Source organism: Mustela nivalis (assembly GCF_964662115.1).
Source record: "Mustela nivalis genome assembly, chromosome: 10".
NCBI lineage: Eukaryota > Metazoa > Chordata > Mammalia > Carnivora > Mustelidae > Mustela > Mustela nivalis.
This window is the reverse complement of record NC_139029.1, coordinates 25313243-25334960: the sequence shown is the minus strand read 5'-3', so window position 1 is coordinate 25334960 and position 21718 is coordinate 25313243. Positions and strand designations below refer to the sequence as shown.

General features: G+C 44.2%; 1 protein-coding gene across 2 annotated transcripts in view; it reads left to right on the top strand.

Moving 5' to 3' along the window:
- DLGAP3 (DLG associated protein 3) overlaps positions 1 to 21718 on the top strand; it is a 62864-nt gene that overhangs the window by 28060 nt on the left and 13086 nt on the right. For both annotated transcript variants that reach the window (XM_082686825.1, XM_082686826.1), the window contains exons 4-8: positions 1377 to 1582; positions 1864 to 1936; positions 13748 to 13961; positions 14248 to 14561; positions 14929 to 15014. In XM_082686825.1, the coding sequence (XP_082542951.1) occupies positions 1377 to 1582; positions 1864 to 1936; positions 13748 to 13961; positions 14248 to 14561; positions 14929 to 15014 (893 nt within the window). The remainder of the gene's footprint in view (positions 1 to 1376; positions 1583 to 1863; positions 1937 to 13747; positions 13962 to 14247; positions 14562 to 14928; positions 15015 to 21718) is intronic.

Below are 21718 nucleotides of genomic sequence, written 5' to 3'. Positions count from 1 at the left end.
TGCTTATAATAATAATAATAATAGCTAACATTTACTGGGGACTTACTATGTGCTGGGCACACTATGTTGGCTTACTTATCCTTCCCACCAGCTCTGGGGCGTTGGCATAATTGCCATTACCAGTTTGCAGACGAGGAAACTGAGAGAGTCATCATTTTTGCTCAAGTTCACCTAGGAAGTGATGGGGTGAAAATCTGAACATGGATCTAGCTCCTGAGCCCGAATTACTAACCTCTGAATGTACTGTGGCATTTGACATTATCAACTCCTTTTATTCTGGAACTGTCTCCTGTTTCCATGACATGGCATTCTCCTGACTTCCCTCCTACCCCTCTGCCCACTCTTTCTCAGGTGACTTCATAGGCTTTTCTTCCTTTCTTTGCAGTCCCCTTTTTAAATGTCAGTGGATCCCTCCCCAGCGCTCTCTCTTTCCCCTGGGCTGTTTCATTCACCCCTGTGGATTCAGCTGCTGCCCATGACTCCCACGTGTCTGCCTCCAGCCCAGATCTCTCCGCCGCTGAACTCCAGAACCGAACACCCAACCACCTGCTCAGTATTTCACTGCCAAACTTAAGATGCTCAACCCTAACCTATCACCTCTCCCCCAAACCTGTTTCTCTGGGATTCTGTGGCTCAGTGAGCGACAGCACCATCCCCCGGGTCCTCAGCCAGCAGCCTCCCAGTCATCTGCGGCTCCTCCCCGCCCCCTCGCCCCCTCGCCCCCTACGTCTAATCAGACTCACTGATGCTCCTTAACACCTCATTTCCATCTCCTCGTCCCCCTCATTGTCATGGTCTTAATTTAGGCTCATCATCTCTTGCTTGGCTAACAGCATCAGCCTCCTAATTGGTCTCCCTCCTGCCATTCCATCCCTTGCCCTGCTCCGGGCCCTACACAGTGCATCCACCCTCTGGACCGTCAGAGCACTCTTTCTGAAACAAATCTGATGGCACTTGCCTGCTTAGAGCCCTCTGTGGCTCCTCAGACAGGGAAGGGGGGAAGGGCTGGAGGATTTGGGATGTCGGCAGGTTAAGAGGAGGAAGGAGGAAGAGAGGTGAAAGGTGGGGGCTCGTGATACTTCGCTGCTGGGCTGGGTCAACAGAGGTCACTTTGGCCTCTGATCTCCATCCTCTTGGCTCCTGGCATATCACCTTAATTAAGTAGTAAGCAGTCCATGAAAGATGATGAGGCATCTCCTGTAAGGGAGAAGGGAGGGGACAGTCTGAAACCTTACCTCTGGCTCTGCTTCTGCCAGTCCCTGGGCCAGCCCTGCTCCAGCTAGCAGAGCGCCTCCTGCTGGCAGTGGGGACAGAGGGTTCTGGCTTCTAGATGTAGTAGGGACACATCCGAGAGACAGAAGCCCCTGTCCCCGCAGGTGCCGCAAGATGACTGGGGGGGTTACCCCACTGGGGGCAAGGACGGGGAGATCCCCTGCCGCAGGATGAGGAGCGGCAGCTACATCAAGGCCATGGGGGATGAGGAGAGTGGAGACTCGGATGGCAGCCCCAAGACGTCTCCCAAAGCAATGGCCCGGCGCTTCACCGCCCGCCGCTCCTCCAGCGTGGACCAGGCCCGGATCAAGTAAGGACAGGGAGGGCCAGGGCTTGGGCTGGGAAGCTGATCCTGGTGGGGGGAGGTTCCCTCCTTAGGGTTCAAGTGGGGAGTCTCACTCTGCTCCACATAAAGGGGGGGGTCCCTGGTGATCGCTCCAATCTGAGTGCCTCTTTGGGACAGTACCTTTACCCAAAAGTCTCCTGGGAGGATCCCTTTCCGAGGGATGGAACCTGCTCAGGGACCCCAATGCTGTTATTCCCGTTTCTCTCAGACCCCTGTACTGAATATGGAATTTTGTTCTCTCCCAGCTGCTGTGTCCCACCCCGGATCCATCCCCGGAGCTCCATCCCTGGCTACAGCCGTTCCCTCACCACCGGACAGGTAGAGACCATCCAGCACGACTGAAGGAAAGGGTGGGAAGTGGGCTTCACTCTCATACTCAGCCTATGCCTTAAAATCAGAGGTCCAGCCCCTGGACAGAGCACAGGTCTGGTTCTGGGGGAGCTGGGAAGCCTGCCTTGGGATTTCTGGAGCTGATTCGGACTGTGTGTGTGTGTGTGTGGGGGGGTTGTCTCAGTCACATCCTTCAAAACCACCAAGGATCCTCAAAGTGATGAGTTTGTAGGGGTGACATCAGGTCTCTGGGGTTCCCCAGCCATGTCCTGGCCTGAATAGTCTCAGCTCGCCCAGTGCAAAGGGCAGGCCTGTGGTACAGACGAGGGATAGGCAGAGATGCAGTCTGAGAAATGCCCACACTTGAGCTCTTTCCCCACCAGTCACCACCCCTGTGGGACCATTAGTGAGACCCAGCAGAGCCTCTGGTTTTTCACCTTTAAAATGACAGTAGTAATGATATTTATCTCAGGGCCTTTGCGAGAGTTCAGTGAGAACATGTATACAAACACAAGATGCCTGGCCCTCAATTGGTACTTTATAAATGTGAGTTCCTTCCCTAAGTGTGGTCTTTCCCCTTAACTAAGCAGAGGCATGCATGATTACATGCATGACATGGACTGGGATTCTAGCTCAGCCACTTACCAGCTGAGTGACCCGGGACAGATTATTTGACTTTTTTGAGCCCCACTTTCTCTATTTAAAAATAGGCATCGTAATAGCGTTCTTGGCACATAGCCAGCACTCAGGAAAGGTTAGCTATTTTTACTGTTTGCTGGGGGAAAAAAAAAAAGCAATGCAAAAAAGCAATGCAGAAGTCTGTCCGGATTGGCTTCTCTTGTTTGCTGCTGCGGTCTTTGTTACATTTCCTGAATCAGGGAATCTGACGGGCGCAGCTGTCTTTTCACATCAGACTAGCCTGTTGGCTAAACCCAATGCTCAGTCCTCGTTTTACTTGACCCATCAGCAACATCTAACATAGATGATGGCTCTCTTCTTCTTGAAACACCATACTCCGTTTGCTTCGAAGACTCCATACCTTTTAGATTCTCTTAGATTCTCACTCTGGATGTTTATGGTTCGTCTTGCTATAGGTGTCTCTCCAACTCTCCAGGATCTGAACACTGGATTTTTCTAGGGCTTAATTCCTGGACTTCTCTGGACACTCCCTCCTTAGGTGAGCTCACTCGGGCTCATGGCTTTGAATATTATTGAGGGCCTGATGACTTCCAAATGTGTATCTCCAGCCCCAGATCCTTCCATAATTGCCAGGCGTGCGTGTCTAACTGTGTATTGAAATTCATCCTTTTAGGAGCTCAGATCCAAAAGCCTGAAGTCAGTCTTGACTCCTTTCTCTTTTTCACCTCTCCCCATCCAGTCCTTCAGCAAATCCTGTTGGTCCCACCTTCCAAGCATATCCAGGATCCAAGCACTTCTCACCACCTCCATTGTCATTACTCCAGTCTAGATCACCATGGCTTCTTTCCAAGCTATTGCCCTGCCCACTAAGTGGTCTCCTGCGTGTGCCTTTGCTCCCATTCATTCTCTCTCAGCACAGCCCTGAGCGATCATTTCAAAATAGAATTGCATTCACTCAAAGCCCTCGCCTTACACAGAGGACTTTGCTATGACTTATGAAGCCCTACGTGACCTAACCCTTGCTCCCTGTTAGTCCCTCTCCTAACGCTGTTCCCTCCCTTCGTCCACTCCAGCCACGCTAGTTACCCTCTGACACCACAGGTGTGCTCCAGCTTTTTGTCTCCTTCTGTTTGAGCTTCGTCTTTCGTAAATAGTTTAAGGAATTTATCTTAAATCTACTTTGACAATTGCTTGAGGGCTTAGTACATTTATATTTATTGTGATTACTGATATGCCCGGATGTGTTGTGTTGTTTTATTTTGTACCCTATTTCTCCTGCTTTTTGGATGATGCTTTTCTACTCCTTTGCTACCTTCTTTTGTATTAGTTTCTTCGTTTTTCTTAATACCAAATCCCACACTGCTTTGTTTGGCAGTTCTGTATTCTAGTTTCATTCTTGTAGTTCCTCTTGTAATTTTCATGTGCACATCTGACTTAGCAAAGTCTAAATTTGACAATTTCTTCTATCCTTAGGACACTTCTGTTTTGACCACCTCTTCCCTTCTTACCTGTACGTGTTGTCTGGTATCTTAGTTCCACCTTCTTTTTACCTCTCCAAGTTAGTCTTTATTATTTTTGCTACATTTTATGCTCTTAGTACTTGATTACATAGACTCACATTTGTACCTCCCCCATATCTTCTCACAGGTCATTCCTTCCTTTGAAATATTCCTTAGTGATTTTTTCAGTCAGTTTCTGTTAGTATCAAACTTTGTTTTTAACAAAAAAAAAATGGAGTCTACCCTCATTATTTAACATAAATCAGCTTATTTTAGAATCTTAGGTCAACATTTATTTTCTCTCAGTGTTTTGAAGATATTCTTTTGTCATCTGTCTTCTGCTGTTGCCTTTGGGAAGTCTGCAATCAATCTAATTGTCTTTGTGGATAGTTTTCATTTCTTTCTGATTGCTGTTGAGATCTTGTGTTTGATTTTGGTGTTCTGCAGTTTCACTATGATATGTGTGTATGTTCCCTGAATCTGAAGATTAATGCTGTTCATCAAATCTGCAAAATTCTCTCATGGTTAGTGTTTGCTGGTACATCTTTTTTCTTCATTTTAATTTCAACCTACTTGCACTTTTTCAAAAAATCCAATCTAACAATTTCTGCCTTCTGAATGAGTCTTTTTTGTTCATTCACATTTAATGTGATTATTGATATGATTGGATTGTATCATGTCATTGTTTTTCCTCTGTTCGTTCTTTGCTGTCTTTTGTATCAAATAAATGTTTTAGTGTACCATTTGAATTTCTTTATTATTAATTCCTTTTTACTATATTATTTGAGTTATTAGAGTTGCTCTAGGAATTATAATATGTATCATAACCGATTAAATCTAATTAATTCTGATAAAATATAGAAACCCTGCTCCAATGTATCTCTTTTTTTTTTCTCTCCCCATTTGTGCTATTATTGTCATGTACCTTTCCTGTGTATATGTTCTAAATCTAACAATTATTATAAAAAGTAATGATGATGTTATAATAATAATTTTGTAAAATTTTGTGCCTTTCAAAGAAGTTGAGAGAAAAAAAGGAGAAGAGTATATTTACAGAGTCTTTTATGTTTGTCATTTTTTGTCCCTTTCATCTCTTCCTGTGGATTTGAGTTACCATTAAGTATCCGTTCCTTTTAGCCTGAAGAACTTCCGTGAATATTTCTTGTAAGATAGGTCTGTAACAAATTCTTCAGTCTATATGTATTTGGAAACATCTTTAATTTTACTTCATTTTTGAAGAACAGTTTTGCTGAATATAGAATTCCTGGTTGGCAGTTTTTACTTTCAGCATTTTGAATATACCATTCTACTCCCTTGATGCTTATTGTTCTGGTGAGAAGCCGGTTGTTAATCATATTACTGTCTTTTTGTGTGTGATGAATTGTTTTTCCCTTGCGCTGTTAAGATTTTCTCTTTGTCTATGGCTTTCAACATTTTGATTGCAATGTATCTGGCTATGAATCTCTTTGTATTTAACCTTGAGCTTCTTTAATCTGTAGATTAATGTTTTTTGTCACATTTGGAAAGTTTTGAGCTGTTATTTCTTCAAGTATCTTTTTCTCCCCCTTTCTCTCTTCTTCCTTTGGGATTTCTATCACATGTATACTGCCTTGCTTGTTATTGTCCCATAGGTCTCTGAGGTTCTGTTTATTTGTATTCTTTTTTTCTCTCCATTCTTCACATTGGATAATTTATACTGATCAAGTTTACTGATCATTTTTGATGCTGAGCCCTTCTAGTGAAAAAGAAGGGCACTTCAGTTGTTGTACTTTTCAGCTCCAAAATTTCCATTTGGCTCTTAAAAAAATTCTTTTTGTTGTGATTTCTTTTTAATCCATGTAGTCATTGCTGTGCTTTCTTTTAAACCTTTAAACATTTCCCTTAGTTCTTTTAACATATTTGTAATAGCTGCTTTGCAGATTTTGTCTGATAAATCAAACGTTTCAGGACATTCACATTTTCTTGTTTATTCGCATGTCTCATGATTTTTTTTGTTGTATATCGAATATTTTAAGTAATATATTGCAGTGACTTTGGATTCATATTTTACCTTTTTAAAACTTTAAAAATTTATATTCTAGTTCATTAACATACAGTGCAATATTGGTTTCAGGAGTAGAATTCAGTGATTTATCACTTACATATAACAGCTAGGACTCATCACAACAATTGCCCTCCTTAATTCCCAACACTCCTCTAGCCCATCCTCCACCCGCCTCCCTCCATTAACCCTCAGTTTGTTCTCTACTGTTAAGAGTCTCTTATTTTTTTTCTCTCTCCCTCTTTCCCCTTCCCGCCACTGTTATGTTCATCTGTTTTGCTTCTTAAATTCCACATATGAGTGAAGTCATATGGTATTTATCTTTCTCTGGTTGAATTCTTTCACTTAGCATAATACACTGTAGCTCCATCCACATAGTTGAAAATGGCAAGATTTCATTCTTTTGATGGCTGTGTAATATTCCATAGTTTATATATATACATTTGTGTGTGTGTACACACACACACGTCTTCTTTACTGATTTTTGTCAGTCAGTGGACATTTGGGCTCTCTCCATAGTTTGGCTATTGTTGACAATGCTGCTGTAAACATTAGGGTCCATGTACACCTTCAGATCTGTATTTTTTTTTTAATCCTTTGGGTAAATCCCTAGTAATGCATTTGCTAGATTGTAGGGTAGTTCTATTTTTAACTTTTTGAGGAGCCTCCAAATATTCTCGAGTGGCTGCACCAGTTTGCATTCCCACCAACAGTGCAAGAGGGTTCCTCTTTCTCCACATCCTTGCCAACACCTGTTGTTTCTTGTGTTGTTAATTTTAGCCATTCTGACTGGTGTGAGGTGGTATCTCAGCATGGTTTTGATTTGTATTTCCCTGATGATGAGTGATGTTGAGCATCTTTTCATGTGTCTATTAGCCATCTGGATGTCTTTTTTGGAAAAGTGTCTCTTCATTTCTTCTGCCCATTTCTTAACTGTATTATTTGTTTCTTGGATGTTGAGTTGGTAAGTTTTTATAGATTTTGGATACTAATCCTTGAGCATATTTGTCATTTGCAAATATCTTCTCCTATTCTGTAGGATGCCTTTTAGTTTTGTTGATTGTTTCCTTTGCTGTGCAGAAACTTTTTTTCTTGAAGAAGTCCCAGTAGTTTATTTTTGCTTTTGTTTCCCTTGCCTCTGGCAACATGTCTAGTAAGAAGTTGCTATTATGGCTGGGTGCCTGGGTGGCTCAGATGGTTAAGTGTCTTCCTTCTGCTCAGGTCATAATCCCAGGGTCCTGGGATTGAGCCCCAAGTCAGGCTCCCCGCTCAGCAGAGAGCCTGTTTCTCCTTCTCCTTTTGCTTGCTTCTCCCCCTTCTTGAGCTCACGCTCTCTCGCTGGCAAATAAATAAATAAATAAATCTTTAAAAAAAAGTTACTGTGGCCAAGGTCAAAGAGGTTGATGCCTATGTTCTCCTCTAGGATTTTGATGGTTTCCTGTCTCACGTTTCAGTCTTTCATCCATTTTGAATTTATTTCTGTGTATGGTGTAAGAAAGTGGTCTGGTTTCATTCTTCTGCATGGGGCTGTCCAGTTTTCCCAGCACCATTTGTTGGAGAGATTGCCTTTTTTCCATTGGATATCACTTCCTGTTTTGTCGAAGATCAGTTGGCCATAGAGTTGTGAGTTCTTACTTTACCTCTTGAAGATTGCTATTGCTTTGTTTATGTGTTTGTTGATCCCTGGACTAAATCTGTGAAATCGGTCTTCTTTGCTAACTGTGGCCTCTGATAGATTCACCATTTTTTTTCTTTCTTGTTTTTATTTTTAAGCCTGGTTTCCTAGGGGGTTTGCCCTTGTGTCTGCATAGCTTAGTGTTCAGCCAGAGCTTGGGTCCCAAAACCTTGAGCCAGAAAGTCTTCTCTCTGCTTATGGTTCTATGTGTGGACTAGGGAGTACAAACTTCAGACTGTTTTTCAGCCTACCCTGGATTTTAGTTTTTTCCAGGCTCTCTCTTGTCACTGCTACACATGGACACAAGCTCCACTGGCCAGAGAGGTGTTGGCAGTTCGAGGCCTCTCTGTCTCTGTTGGGCATGCACTCACCTCTGCTCAACGCAGCATATGTGGAACGCTCATCAAATCTTCTCTGGTTATCTCATGTCCTGGAACGCCTCTGTTACATCCCTGCCTAGTCTGCCAGTCCATTTCTTGCCCCAAACAGTGCTGCAATCTCAGCTTTGCCTTGCTGTGTTCCTGTTCTCCCCCTAGTTTTCCCTCTGTCCCCCACCCCCTGTGTAGTTCTTGATACCATACAACTATGTTCCAAATTAAGTGAGCCCCTTTTGGCAATGGCAGTGAAGCAGCTGGTTTTCACAGCCTGTCTCACCCTGGCTGAACTATTGCAAGGGATGGAACTGGGAATTTGAGTAATGGGAGCAGCCTCAGGCAAGGACGCCACGGACTCCTGCTGTTCCGTCACTTTCAGGTCTACGCTTCTTTGTTGTATACCTTTGATTGATTTTCAGAGTGATGAAGTGGTTGTCTTTGACAGTTTTGTCAGCTTTATAGCTGCCTTGCCTGTCACTCTGTCATGCGTGAAGTCAGAAGTCTGCAAAGTTCTCCATCAGTCTAATTAACTCTTCAGATATTGCAGCTTCTGTGTTCTATCTAGCCTCTCACCTGGAGCTCCTATTAGTTGTATGTGGGACCTTCTTACTCTTTCCTATGTGCATCTTAACCTGTTGTTCATAATTTCCATCTCTTTGCCTCTCTGTGCTGCCTTCTGGGTGAGTTCCTCAGATGTATCATCTGATTTACCAATTTTCTCTTCAGTTGTGTGTCATCTCCTATTTAGCTCATTCACTGTGCTTTTAATTTGACTTTGTTTCAGTTCTAGAAATCTGGTTTGGTTCCTTTTAAATCTTTCTAAGCTTCTTTTCAAAACTTTTATTCTCTCCTTATGTTTTCAGTTTTATCTTTTAAGTTTTAGAAGTTTTAAACATAGTTTATTTTATTTTTAAAAAGAATTTTATTTATTTATTCAGGAGAGACAGAGAGAGAGGGAGGCAGAGACAGAGGGAGAAGCAGGCTCCCCGTGGAACAGGGAGCTTGATGCAGGACTCGATTCCAGGACACTGGGATCATGACCGGAGCCAAAGGCAGAAGCTTAACCAACCAACTGAACCACCCAGGTGCCTCAGAAATTTTAAACATAGTTTAAAAGCTAATCTATTTTAGCTAAGGAAACACTAGCTGCAGTAACAGATAAAGCTTGCATTCTCAATGACTTCACTTAATAAAGCTTAGTTTTTGTTTCTATCTCAGTTTGCGTTAGTTGTCTATTGCTACACAATCTATTACTCTCAAATGTAGTGTCTTAACACAACAAATACTTATTATCTAAGCATTTCTGTGGGCCAGGAATCTGAGAGCAGCTTAGGCAGGTGCCTTCTGGGTCAGGTGACTCACATGGCTTCAGTCAAGGCGTTGGCCAGGGCTTTAGTCGTCTCAAGGCTTGACTGGGAGGAGTATCTCCTAACTCACTCACTCAAATGGCTGTTGGCAGGCCTCAGATGCTCACTGGCTATTGGCCAGGGTCATCAGTTTTTTTTGACATGTGGGACTCACCATAGGGCTACTCATAACATAGTAGCTTGCTTCTCCCAGAGCAGACTCTGAGAGAGAGTGTTCAAGGTGGAAGCCATAGTCTTTTTGTAATATAACCTCAGAAGTGACAGTCCATGTTCTATTCGTTATAGTAAGTCTAGTTCATAGTCAAGATGAGGGCCTACATGAGGGTGTTAATGGCATTAACACCCTCATGTAGGCCCTCATCTTGACTACAGTTAAGGCGAGTACACTTTACTCGCCTTAACTGTAGAGGTGGAGATCTTTAGGGGCCATGTCAGACATAGTGTACCACATGGTCTGGTGTGAACTCATTTTCAGTGGAACTTTTTTTTTTTAAATTTTTTTATTTATTTGACAGACAGAGATCACAAGTAGGCAGAGAGGCAGGCAAAGAGAGAGGGGGAAGCAGTTTTCCTGCTGAGCAGAGAGCAGGATGTGGGGCTCGATCCCAGGACTCTGGGATCATGATCTGAGCTGAAGGCAGAGGCTTTAACCCACTGAGCCATCCAGGTGCCCCTTCAGTGGAACTTTATCTGTGAGAATCTTGAACAGTCTGGGTTAGGAGTGGGTCCCTCAGAAAATATTTTGCAGTTGTTTCTGCTAGACTGTTCTTGGTTTGGGACAATTTCATGTTCATTTTTAATTTACAGGGAGGTGTCTGGGCCGTGTAGGCCCACAGGCCCACAGAGTCCCGTGTCTGTGTGAAGACCAGCTTGTGGGTACAAAAATCTTAGGAGATTAGCCTATTTTTCCCTCCCTCCAATGCTTAGACTACAGACTGGCTTCTTGTCATCAGCCTGTGCTGCTAATTGATTTCTTTTTTTTTCTTAGTCTACCATTCATGAAAGATTTTCCCTTTCCCACATTTATGGAGGTTCTCATTCCTAATGCTGTGTTTCATGTGGACCCAATGCCTTCCTCCTACACCCAAGTGGTTGTTAATACCTAAGCCCTTTGGTCCCTCAGACCAGCAAACAGTGCCCCCACCTCCCACCACCACTGGACTGTTTGCAGTACTGACTCACACAGTTAATATTCTGATTTTCTAGTCTCCTCTTTGCTTTTGTCCCCTGGGGACATATCTTTCTTTCTTGTAAGCTCAGCTATGCATATAAAACATTCCTTATGTTTTATCCAGTATTTCAGAGTGTTTTGAAATGGGAGTGCTTTCCAAGGTTAGCTAGATTATGGCATGGGTAAAGTGTACAGGACACTGTCTAGCCCCCAGAGGACCCCACTGGCTCTAGCACAGACAGTTTACAATTAGACCCAAGCCAAGTATTTTCCTCTATATGTCCCACATTCTTGGAAATGCTTACTGATCCAAAGTCTGGTTTGGACAGAGGCTAATGTTCCCATTTTCTAAGAGGATACTTTGACTTTGACTCTACTGAAAGTGGGTCTGAGGGTAGCAAGTTGGAAGGCAGTGCAGGGATAACAGGAGAATTCACAGCACAATGTTACAGTTTTAAGATCAACATGGGTGCAGTATTCCTCTGGGAGTCTATACAAGTCTGTGTTTTCCTGGGGTCCTGGTCCCTTGTGGGAACTTCAGAATCTTGTCTTCACCAATAGAGGTGGAAAGGATGTGGTCCCAGGGAGTTTCTCATCCCCTCCCTCTGTCTGCTTTGGATGGAGTTGGCCACAGGAATAGCATATGGTTGGGATTTCAAGAGCTTCAGAAATGCTGGGAAGGAGAGGCCTCTCAAAGGTATTGTCAGTGTGATTTAAGAACCTCTTACTACTACTAATAGTCTATTATGTTTATTGAGCATCTGCTATATGTCAGATATTACGCCTAACACTTCACACACAGAAGAGGCTTGGAGATACAGATACAAGCTGCAGAATGAGATTCCTTCCATTTGTGGGGTCCAAAATTGAGACCAGAATATTCTCTACTGGGTTTAGACCAACTATCATGTGCCCCAGAAGCAATCCTCTGAGCTGGATTGGTTCTGGTTGGGGAATATCTTGAGCATGACCTAGAAATAGCAGGAGTTAGATCAGCTTCTGAGCTTCAGGAAATACCCAGGCACTGCTAGTTCTTTGTACCCCAGAGGTCCAGAGATAGGAAACTGAGAGGTGGACTTGCAGAGGGTCACGATGAAAGCCATGGCTGCCCCAGGAGTGTGGCTTGTGCCACACATAGTGCAACTTCACTTCTACAGGATCTTGAATGGATTTTTCCGTGACCTGTGATTTCTCTACACTTGTAATGAAGTTCCTTTAGAATGGGGGAGCTGCAGAAAGAAGTCCATACACTCCTTTTTGATATCTGGGCCCACACTGGAACCACTGAATCTGAATTTCCAGTAAATTGTGTCCCTGAGCTTCAAGGTAGCCAAAGTGAAGAGAGGTATATAGTTAGAGAGCCCAGGGTTCAGGTCCTTGGGATGGAGCTTGAGTTAACATAGGTTTAAAAGGTCCCCAGGAGATTCTGATTCAGCCTGGCAAAAGAGCCAGAGAACCTGGCATTTGACTTCAGTTAATCACTTACAAGCTGGGCATCGTTGTCAACTCATCTGCCCCGTCTGAGCCTTAGTTTGCCCCTTGGTAGAACTGGATGGGAATTTCTACTCAGTTGGGAGTAGAATTTAGTGATATCATGTTATGCTTTGGAGGTGGAGTTATGGAAACATTGAGCTGCATTTTATACGTGGACCAAACCACTACGTTATCTGTTGATTTCACACAAATATGATGTTACGAATCCTTCCTTGGAGATGTCACAAGATGCAGCCAGGTGACATTTGCTATCGCATTTACCGTGTGGATACTGCTGAGGACCTTGTCCGAGACTTCATCCAATGCCCTCTGCACAATCACTTGGTGAGGGGAGGAGATTTCTCTCGGCCTCTGTAACAGGAATGGTTGTGGTTGTAATGAGTGGTGGCCTATTTCCAGGTAGACCCTGAGACCTTCACATGCCATTGACCAAGGGCTCGGTGTGTACCAGTACCTGCACCAAGTGCCCATGTTTTTCTTTGAGTCCCTTAGGTAGTAGCGCCCCCCATGAAGATGGTACCATTATCATTCCCATTGGGCAGGTGACTCAACAGCCCCAAAGCTTTAAGTAGTTTTCCCAGGCCACACTACTGGGTGGTAGTAGAGCCAACTCTTGAGTCTAGGTTGGTCTCCCTCCATAGGCTCTGCAGACAACCTGCAGGCTATACTCCTTGATGCTTTTGAAGCTCAGGGTCAAGTGTGCTCATATCCTGTGCTCTGGAGGTAGGGCTTCTCCCTGGGACCACCCACCTTTATTTTTCCTTTGTGCCACTTTTCTCGTATAATAGGAAAAGAAGCTGCAAACTCCATAGTACATTTAGTCTTAGTGCAGTGCTGTGGGACATGGTTCCATGAACAGAGTTTTTGTTTTGCATTTTCCTTAGTTGCTTTAATTTTTTTTTACACACCATAGATTCTGTACCACAAAATATCAAGATGAAAACAAGAACCTCAGTCAGCAATGGCTGAACTTGCCTTAGAGGATGAGCGTAGGGAAGGAACCAGTAGGCCAAATCAGAACCCTAGTCAGTGGGAGAAGGCTGGGAACACTTGAAGGTTAATAATTTTTGCTCTATCACTTACCCACTGATTTCTGTGCAGTCCCATGGTATGTGTCTCTATAGGTTGCTGTCAAGCAATTTTGTAATGGAATAGATCATAAATAATAAAATAAAAGGTGACTTTCCCTGCATTTCCCCACCTCCAGATTGGGCTGGAGGGGGACATCCCTGGTCCTCTCCCTCATGATTAGGTGAGAGAAATGTGAGGGGCTGGACTTGGTGAAGAGGAAGATGGGATGGTCCCAGGAGTATAGGAGAGGCACAGATGGAATGGAGGGAGGAGTATTTAAAGGAAAGACTAGACCCTAAGATGAGCCCCAAGGCAGGCCTGGACAGCAGCACACGGCAGTGGTGCCTCCGTCTTTCTTTGCACGGAGTGGGGGTTTCTGAGACCATACCTTACTAAGGCAAAGCGCCTCACAGATACTTGCTTCCATCCCAGCACCCCAGTAACTCTTCTCCCTACCCCTGTCCCCAGCTCAGCGACGAGCTGAACCAGCAGCTGGAGGCCGTGTGCGGGTCCGTGTTCGGGGAGCTGGAGTCCCAGGCGGTGGATGCCCTGGACCTGCCCGGCTGTTTCCGCATGCGGAGCCACAGCTACCTCCGGGCCATCCAGGCCGGCTGCTCTCAAGACGACGACTGCCTGCCCCTCCTTGCTGCCCCTGCCTCTGTCTCAGGGAGGCCCGGCTCCTGTGAGTGTGCCTTCTCTGCCCCTGGCCCGCCCCTAGCTTGGAGAGCGAGCCGACGTGCTGGTGCGGGCCCAGGCTACAGCTGTGCTGCGTGACCTTGGGCAGCCGGCTGGCCTGTCTGGGCCGGGCTCTGGGGAGAGCGAGCCTCGGCACGTGGAGTCCGCGTGCCTGCTGGGTCCTCCGGCGCCGTGGGTGTGTGTGTGTGAGGGGTCGGTCGGTGGGTGGGTGGGCCACAGACACCAGCCGGGCGCGTTTCTCACCCGCTGCGTTTCTGCGTTCACCGCCACAGCCTTCAACTTCAGAAAGGCCCCGTCCCCCATCCCGCCGGGGAGCCAGGCCCCGCCCCGCATCTCCATCACCGCCCAGAGCAGCACCGACTCCGCCCACGAGAGCTTCACGGCGGCCGAGGGCCCCGCCCGGCGCTGCAGCTCCGCGGACGGGCTGGACGGCCCGGCCATGGGCGCGCGCACCCTGGAGTTGACGCCGGTGCCACCCCGGGCCAGCCCCAAGCCCCCTACACTCATCATCAAGACCATTCCCGGCAGGGAGGAGCTGCGGAGCCTGGCGCGGCAGCGGAAGTGGCGGCCGTCCATAGGGGTGCAGGTATGGCAGCAGGAGGTGGCGAAGCAAGGTCAGGCCCTGGCCTGTGGGGGGGCGCACTGAAGGGGTTGGGGCGGTTTCTCTGAGCTGCACGTAGCCCCCGTGTCTGGCCATCAACAGGACTGTTAAAACCAGTGCCAGCCCCACTCCATTGTCTCTTGTCCTGGAGACATCACCTCTACTGGGGTTGGGGACTGGTGGCCATTTTGACGCCTCTTACCTCCTGGGTCACTTTTCTTGTTCGGGCAGACTGTCTTGGCAGAAGCTGCCCCCTGGCTTGGGGCTTAGCTTCAGCTCCCCCCGCTCCCCCATCGAGGGCTTGTATCCCAGGTCTAGTCCTGGCCACTGACTCTCGCAATCCTGCCGCCAGGTGGAGACGATCTCAGACTCAGACACTGAGAACAGGAGTCGAAGGGAGTTCCATTCCATCGGAGTCCAGGTGGAAGAGGACAAGAGGTAGGTCTGGGTGGGGCCATCTCAGCCTTCCCCGGGGAGAAGAGAGAGGACCGCCTAAGGCCCTCTGCATAAGGTCCAGCCTGCCTGCACGCCCTCTCATTCTGGAGGGGAAACCAAGCCCTTCTGATGGCGAGCAGCCACACAATATCCTCAGACCTGTTACCAGGGCAGTATTCAGACCTAAAGTGAGTTCTCCTTGTATGCATGCCTGTCCCGGCTGCTCCGAGGTGACAGGAGTGGTTGGAGGAAGGGGGAAGTAGGGAGAGGTAACAGGTAGGTGCTGAGCAGGCCTGCAACAACTGTCGTTTATGGGGGATAACAGGATTTTTCCAGTCCCTCGTTGCTTCCTGTGGTGTACAAGTATGTGAGCTCTCAAAGAAACAAATAAACATGGGGCCCCTGGCAAATGTCAGGGGCCCCTGGCAAATGTCACACTCCTCCTCACTGTGCTCCCTCAAGCATTTAACCAGACAGGGGTACCTATTATATGCCTGAGTCTGTGGTGTGCCTGAGATGGTAGAATTACTAGCAGCCACTCTTCTGGCATTACGTGGCCTCCAGAAACATGGTTTCCTTAATTTCCAGCTGAAAAATCAGCATTTTCAGCTCTGGAAGGGTTACTGGGAGGAGGCCCTTGGTCTTTGGCTTCCTGTGGGAAGACACTTGGTCTAATGGCCATGTGGCATTGCCACTGTGGCCCATCTGTCCTCGGGTGGCAGTGTCCCCAGGCCAGTGGCTCTAAGTAGGGTGTCTGTAAGGGTTTCATGGTCATCTGGACATCTGGAAAACTAGACTCCTAGCAGCAGCCCCTCATAGGTCTGTTCCCAGTTGCCATCGTTGGGTCTTTTGTCTTCCACTCAAGTTCCCCTAGCTATTTCTGGGAGTCCCTGGGAGTATGGATTGTGTGTGCCCCTGATCAAGTCTTTTTGGGGTTCCCATGGGCTTCACTATTTTTCTCCATGCATACTCCAGCTCCTTGCAGTTCCGTATGCTCCTGAGGCTGTGAATGCCTCCATCAAACGTGAAAATAGTTGCCTTGTTGGCCCTATCATTCCTGAAGGCTAGTGTCCTCCAAACTCTTTTTTTTTTTTTTAAGATTTATTTACTGAGGCACCTGGGTACTTCAGTCGGTTAAGTGTCCAACTCTCAGTTTCAGTTCAGATCGTGATCTCAGGTTCATGAGATTGAGCCCTGTGTGGGGCTCTGTGATCATCAGTGAGTCTGCCTGGCTCTCTCCCTCCCCTCCTACCCCTCCCCCATCAAATAAATAAATAAATATAAGTCTTTGAAGATCTTATTTACTTATTTAAGAGAGAGAGAGAGAATCTTCAAGCAGACTCCCTGCTGAGCCAGGAGCCCTATGCAGGGCTTGAACACATGACCCATGAGATCATGTCCTGAGCTAAAACCAAGAGTCAGATGCTCAACCGACTGAGACACCCAGGCACCCCTCTTTCAAACTCTTAATATCCCACAAAGATCTCAGAAAATTAGCACTTCATGGCAAACGCAATTCACAAGTCCATGACCTGTGTTCTTGTGAGGTGGGGTGGGAGGCATGGAGGGATGTAACTCTGTGTTGAGAACTCTTCTCCCAACTCTGGTGCTGCACCAGGGACCATCAACCAAACCCATTGCCCCCACTTAGTCTCTTATAAGGTTTCTTGGTCCTTCATCCAGTTAGGCCCCTGGGGGTCCAGGGCTTCCTCTTAACAAGCCTGAATCCTGGGAGGAGTGCAGTAGGCATTCTACTGAGATTCAGGCTAAATCAGCAAACTCTGTCATTTGTTCATTCATTCATTCAGAAAAATACTTATTGCGCATCTGTTATATGGCTGTTCCTGTTAAAGGCTCAGGGAAACATCAAAGAAATGAGTCTGTCTCTCATTAGAAGTCATGGTCTAGAAGGGAATCGAGGCAATGAATAAAGGTTTCACAACTAAAAATATGATTATACATTATGGTATAATATGTCATGGGATATTATTATATGTTATGGTAGACTATGAAAGCAGAAAGCTCAGAGAGAAGGGATCTTCTTTAGGGTGAGCGGGTGACATTTAAGCTGAGACTCGAGGATTGACAAGGAACACTTAGGTGGAGGTTGGGGGTGGAAGCGTTGCAGAAAGAGGGAATAGCATATGTGAAGGCGCTAGAGAAGGACAGAATTTGACACGCAGCAGGAACCGAAAGAAGGTTCTGGGGTGGTGTGAAATGGATGGGGCAGCGGTGAGGGAGTGGATCAGAGAAGAGGCAGGCGGTAGGTCGTGCAGAGCACGGGAGTGATAAAGAACTGGAATTTAATTATAACTGATGAGTAGCCATTAAAAGGTGAAAGGAGCATGACAGGATCTAATTTATGTTTACAAAAGATCACTAGCTGCTAAGTGGAGAATGAATTTGAGGGAAATAATAGTGAGTGTGTGGGGAGGCTAGTAAGCAGGAATGTTTCCTGATCCAGAAGAAAGGTGACAGCCTTTTGCATTATGGGGGATCTCTCTTTCTATTGTATTTTATAATTGGGCACTACTGGGGTATGGGAAGATCATAAAGCTTTATACAGCGATTTTGTATTTAACAACATTGCTGCTGTCTCTTAGTGGGACTCATAGTTTACCCGAAAATCATGATGGGTTTTAGTTAGTCATGTTTTCTGTAAATGAGGATATTTCTGTCTTTTACTTTCTAAATTTAAATTCAATTAATTAACATATCATGTATTAGTGGTTCAGAGGTAGAGGTCAGTGATTCATCAGTCTTCTATAATAATACCCAGTTCTCATTACATTACGTGCCCTCCTTAATGTCCATGACCTTGTTACCGGGGTGGGAGGGGTGGGAGACCCCTCTTCCCTCCAGCAATCCTCAGTTTGTTTCCTATGTTTAAGAGTGTTTAAGAGTCTCTTATAGTTTCTCTCCCTCTCTGATTTAGTCTTCTTTTATTTTTTCAAATGAGGATATTTCTTTCTTTCTTTCGACAGAGAGAGCATATGCACGAGTCGGGGAAAGGGCAGGAGAGGGAGAGAGAGAATCTTAAGCAGGCTCTGAGCTGGTTGTGACAGGGGTCTTGATCTCATGACCCTGAGATCATGACCTGAGCTGAAATCAAGAGTTAGATGCTTAATTGCCTGAATCACACAGGTGCCACTAGAATGATATTTCTTTTAATATCCTTTTCTTACAATAATGCATTGAATAGGACTTCTAGTTCACCGTTGAGTGGAACAGTCTTGTCCCATTCCTGACATTAGTGGATAACTTCTCAAATCCTACTCATAAGTAAAATGATGTTTGGTACAGATTTTGATGGATACTATTTATCACGTTAAGGATACTATTTATCACATTAAGTTCCTAGCAGGTTAAGAGGTTTCGCTTTTATTTCTTTTTAAACAGAAAACAAGAGTGGCATTTTATTGAATGTTTTTTCAGAATCTACTTAGATGATAATAGATTTTCTCCTTTCGTCTGTAATGTGAATTTTATTAATAGATTTTCCATGTTGATCTGTTATTTCATTCCTGGGATGAACCCTGCTTGATGCTGTTATCAGTTTGGATGAAGTTTGGCTGGAACAGGACCTCAGTAGTCTCTTCAGTGCGTTTGTCTCTCACTTAGAAAAAAAGAAGAAGCATGGATGTTGAAGTGCAGTGTCAGAATCCAGGCTTTTTCCGTCTTGCTGCCCTTTTACTCTGTGTATCATGTCCTGGGAGCTGAAGTTCAGGCTCCAGCCATCCTGTCTGCATTCTGACAAGTACCAAGGAGGAAGATTTCCTGAAAGTTACACCCTACATTCTCACTTACATGGCACTGGCTGAAACCTCATCTGGTGGTCCCATCTAGCTGCAAGGGAGTCTGTGGCATGGAGTCTTAGTTGGGAAGCAAGGCACAATGAGCAGAGCACATAGCTGAAAATCAGGGTCCTTATGGCTAAAGACAAAGAGAAGAATGGGCATATGGAATTCTAGCAGTTCTTGCCACAGTCTTGCTGTGTTATTTTTTATATATGTTAGTAGAGTTTTGAATAGCCATTACTTTGAGATTTTTGTAATCTGTGTTCATAAGTGATATTAGCTAACGATTTTGCTTTATTGTGGTTATTCAGTTCAGGTATTTAGGGGATGCTGGACTCCTGAAATGAATTTGGTAGCATTCTCTGTGTTTCTGTTCCTTGGAACAATTTGTGTAAATGAAGAATTATCTAGTTCTTAAAGGTTGAGTAAAGGTTGCCTGTAAAACTATCTAGGCCTGATGCCTTTTGGGAATAGGAGGAGCTTTTAGAATTACAGCTTCAGTTTCTTGCGTGGTTATTGACTTGCTCTTGTTTTCCTTTTCTTTTTGAGTCAATTTTGGTGATTTATATTTTTCTAAAAGATGGACCATTTTACAAAAATTGAGTTTTCAAAAATTTTTGGCACAAATATTCTTTCAGTGTTATAGTGTTATAATTTCATATGTTTTATTGTATCTGTAGCTCATGTCCCCTCTTTTCATTCCTAGTACTATATATGTATGTCTTACCTCTATTTCTTAATTAGTCTTGTCTGAGGTTTTATTATTTTATCATTTTAATATATTCTTATTTATTTATGAAAAATTATTTTATTTTTTTTAAAGAGAGAGAGTGAGTACATGTGCAAGTGGGTGGGGGATGGGTAGAGGGAGAGGGAGAAAGAGAATCTTAAGCAGGCTCTTTACCTACCATGGAGCCTGTTGTGGGGCTCAGTCTCACCACCCTGAGATCATGACCTGGGGATCATGACCCCAGCTGAAATCAAGAGTCTGGTGCTTAGCTGACTGAGCCACTGAGGCATCCCTTAATATATTTTTTAAAGTTATATTTTATCAGTCTTTAAAAACTCACCTTTGGATTTGGTTGGTGTCTCTATTGTTTCTCTGTCTTTTATCTTTTTCTTTTTCCTACTATCTTTGTCTTTTTTTTTTTTAACAGCATCTTGAACACTGTTTCTTATTTTCCACCATGTGTTTTTAAGGCTATAAATTCCCTTTTAACTATACTGCTAAGCTGATAAGTTTTGAGATGCAGTATTTCCATTGTTCAGTTCTAAATAGCTTGTAGCTATTATCATAATTTCCTTTTACACCAAGGAATTATTTTGAAGATTTTTTTTTTAAGTTTCCAAATTTTGTTGGGAGGGAGGGTTTGGGAGCTCCCTTTTCACTACTGACTTCTAAATTTGCTGCAGAATACAATGCATTCTGCATAATATTTTTATTACTTAGAATTTGTTGAGGCTTCTTCTGTTTTTTATATATATAATATATATATATGATATATAAATATATAATCTCTCTCTCTTATATAGATGGTCAGACTTAATGTATTATATTTTTCAAGTGTTTGAATTTATTTATTTATTTATTTTTGGATGTTTGATCTGCCAGTTCTGAGAGAGTTGTAAAAAATGTCTCACCATGTGGTGCCTGGGTTGCTCAGTTCATTAAGCGTCTGACTCTTGATTTTGGCTCAGGTCATGATCTCAGGGCTGTGGAGACCCAGAACAGGCTCTGGGCTGGGCATGGTGGGGCCTGCTTAAGATTCTCTCTCTCCCTCTCTGCCCCCACCCCTTTCTCTTAAAAAAAAAAAAAGTCTCACTCTGATTGTGGATATGTCATTTCCCCTGGTAATTTTATTAATTTTTTCTTTAGTTTGAAGATACTATTCATAAGTATTCAGGTTTATGATTGTTATATCTTCTTTGTGGGTTGGTTCTTTTATCATAAATAGGCTCCTTTTCATCCTTGCTCTGGGTTTTTGCCTCTAAGTCTATTTTGCTTGATTTTACTAGTATGGCTGCTTTTTTTGGTTAATTTGCCAAAATACCTTTTCCCATTTTTTGATTATCATCCTCCCCCATATCCTTATGTTGTAGATCTGTTGCTTGTAAGCCAAATGGAGCTAAAGTTCAGTAGACATATTTAATCTATTTATATATCTCTTTATTACTGATTTATTTGGACTTATTTTTATTATCTCTTTAAAAATTTTCTATTTGATATGCTCTTTCTTCCCTTTTTTTTTTTTTTCCCTTCAAGTAATCTCTATGTCCAACATGGGGCTTGAACTCACCATTCCAAGATCAAGAGTCACATGCTTCACCAACTGAGCCAGTCAAGTGTCCGGTCATGGGTTTTCTTTGCTTTCCTCCTCCCTTACTTTTCTGTCTTCTATTGAACTGACCAAAATTACTTTATTTCTCTTTGTCCTCCTCCTGGTTTGGAAGCTTACAGTTTCTATCGTGATTTTCCTCAAAATTTTAGCAAATGTACTTAATTTAATGTTTTTCTAATAAAGTCTAAAATTAGTGAGTATATCTGTCCTTCGTAGGCAAACGCCAAGAGCCTTGGAACACTTTAATTTCCTTCTTAACTTCCTCCTCCCATCTCCCATGTTGTATTTGTCTAGTATTTGGATTATACCTCTTTAAAAAAAAAAACAAAACTGCTAAATCAGTTGTTTTTATATCTTTTATGGTTTAATGGTTTAGATTTACAAACATGTCTTAACAATTTATGTGTTCACTATTACTTGTCACTGCCCACTCCTTCCTCATGGGTTCTGTGTTTTTTAAAGTACTGCTTGAGCCTGGGACCAGTTTTAGAGTTCCTGTCTCAGCTTGAGGTTTCTGCATGTCAGTGGTGGTACCCATTGGAACCCACACCCACACACAAAGCAGCCTTAA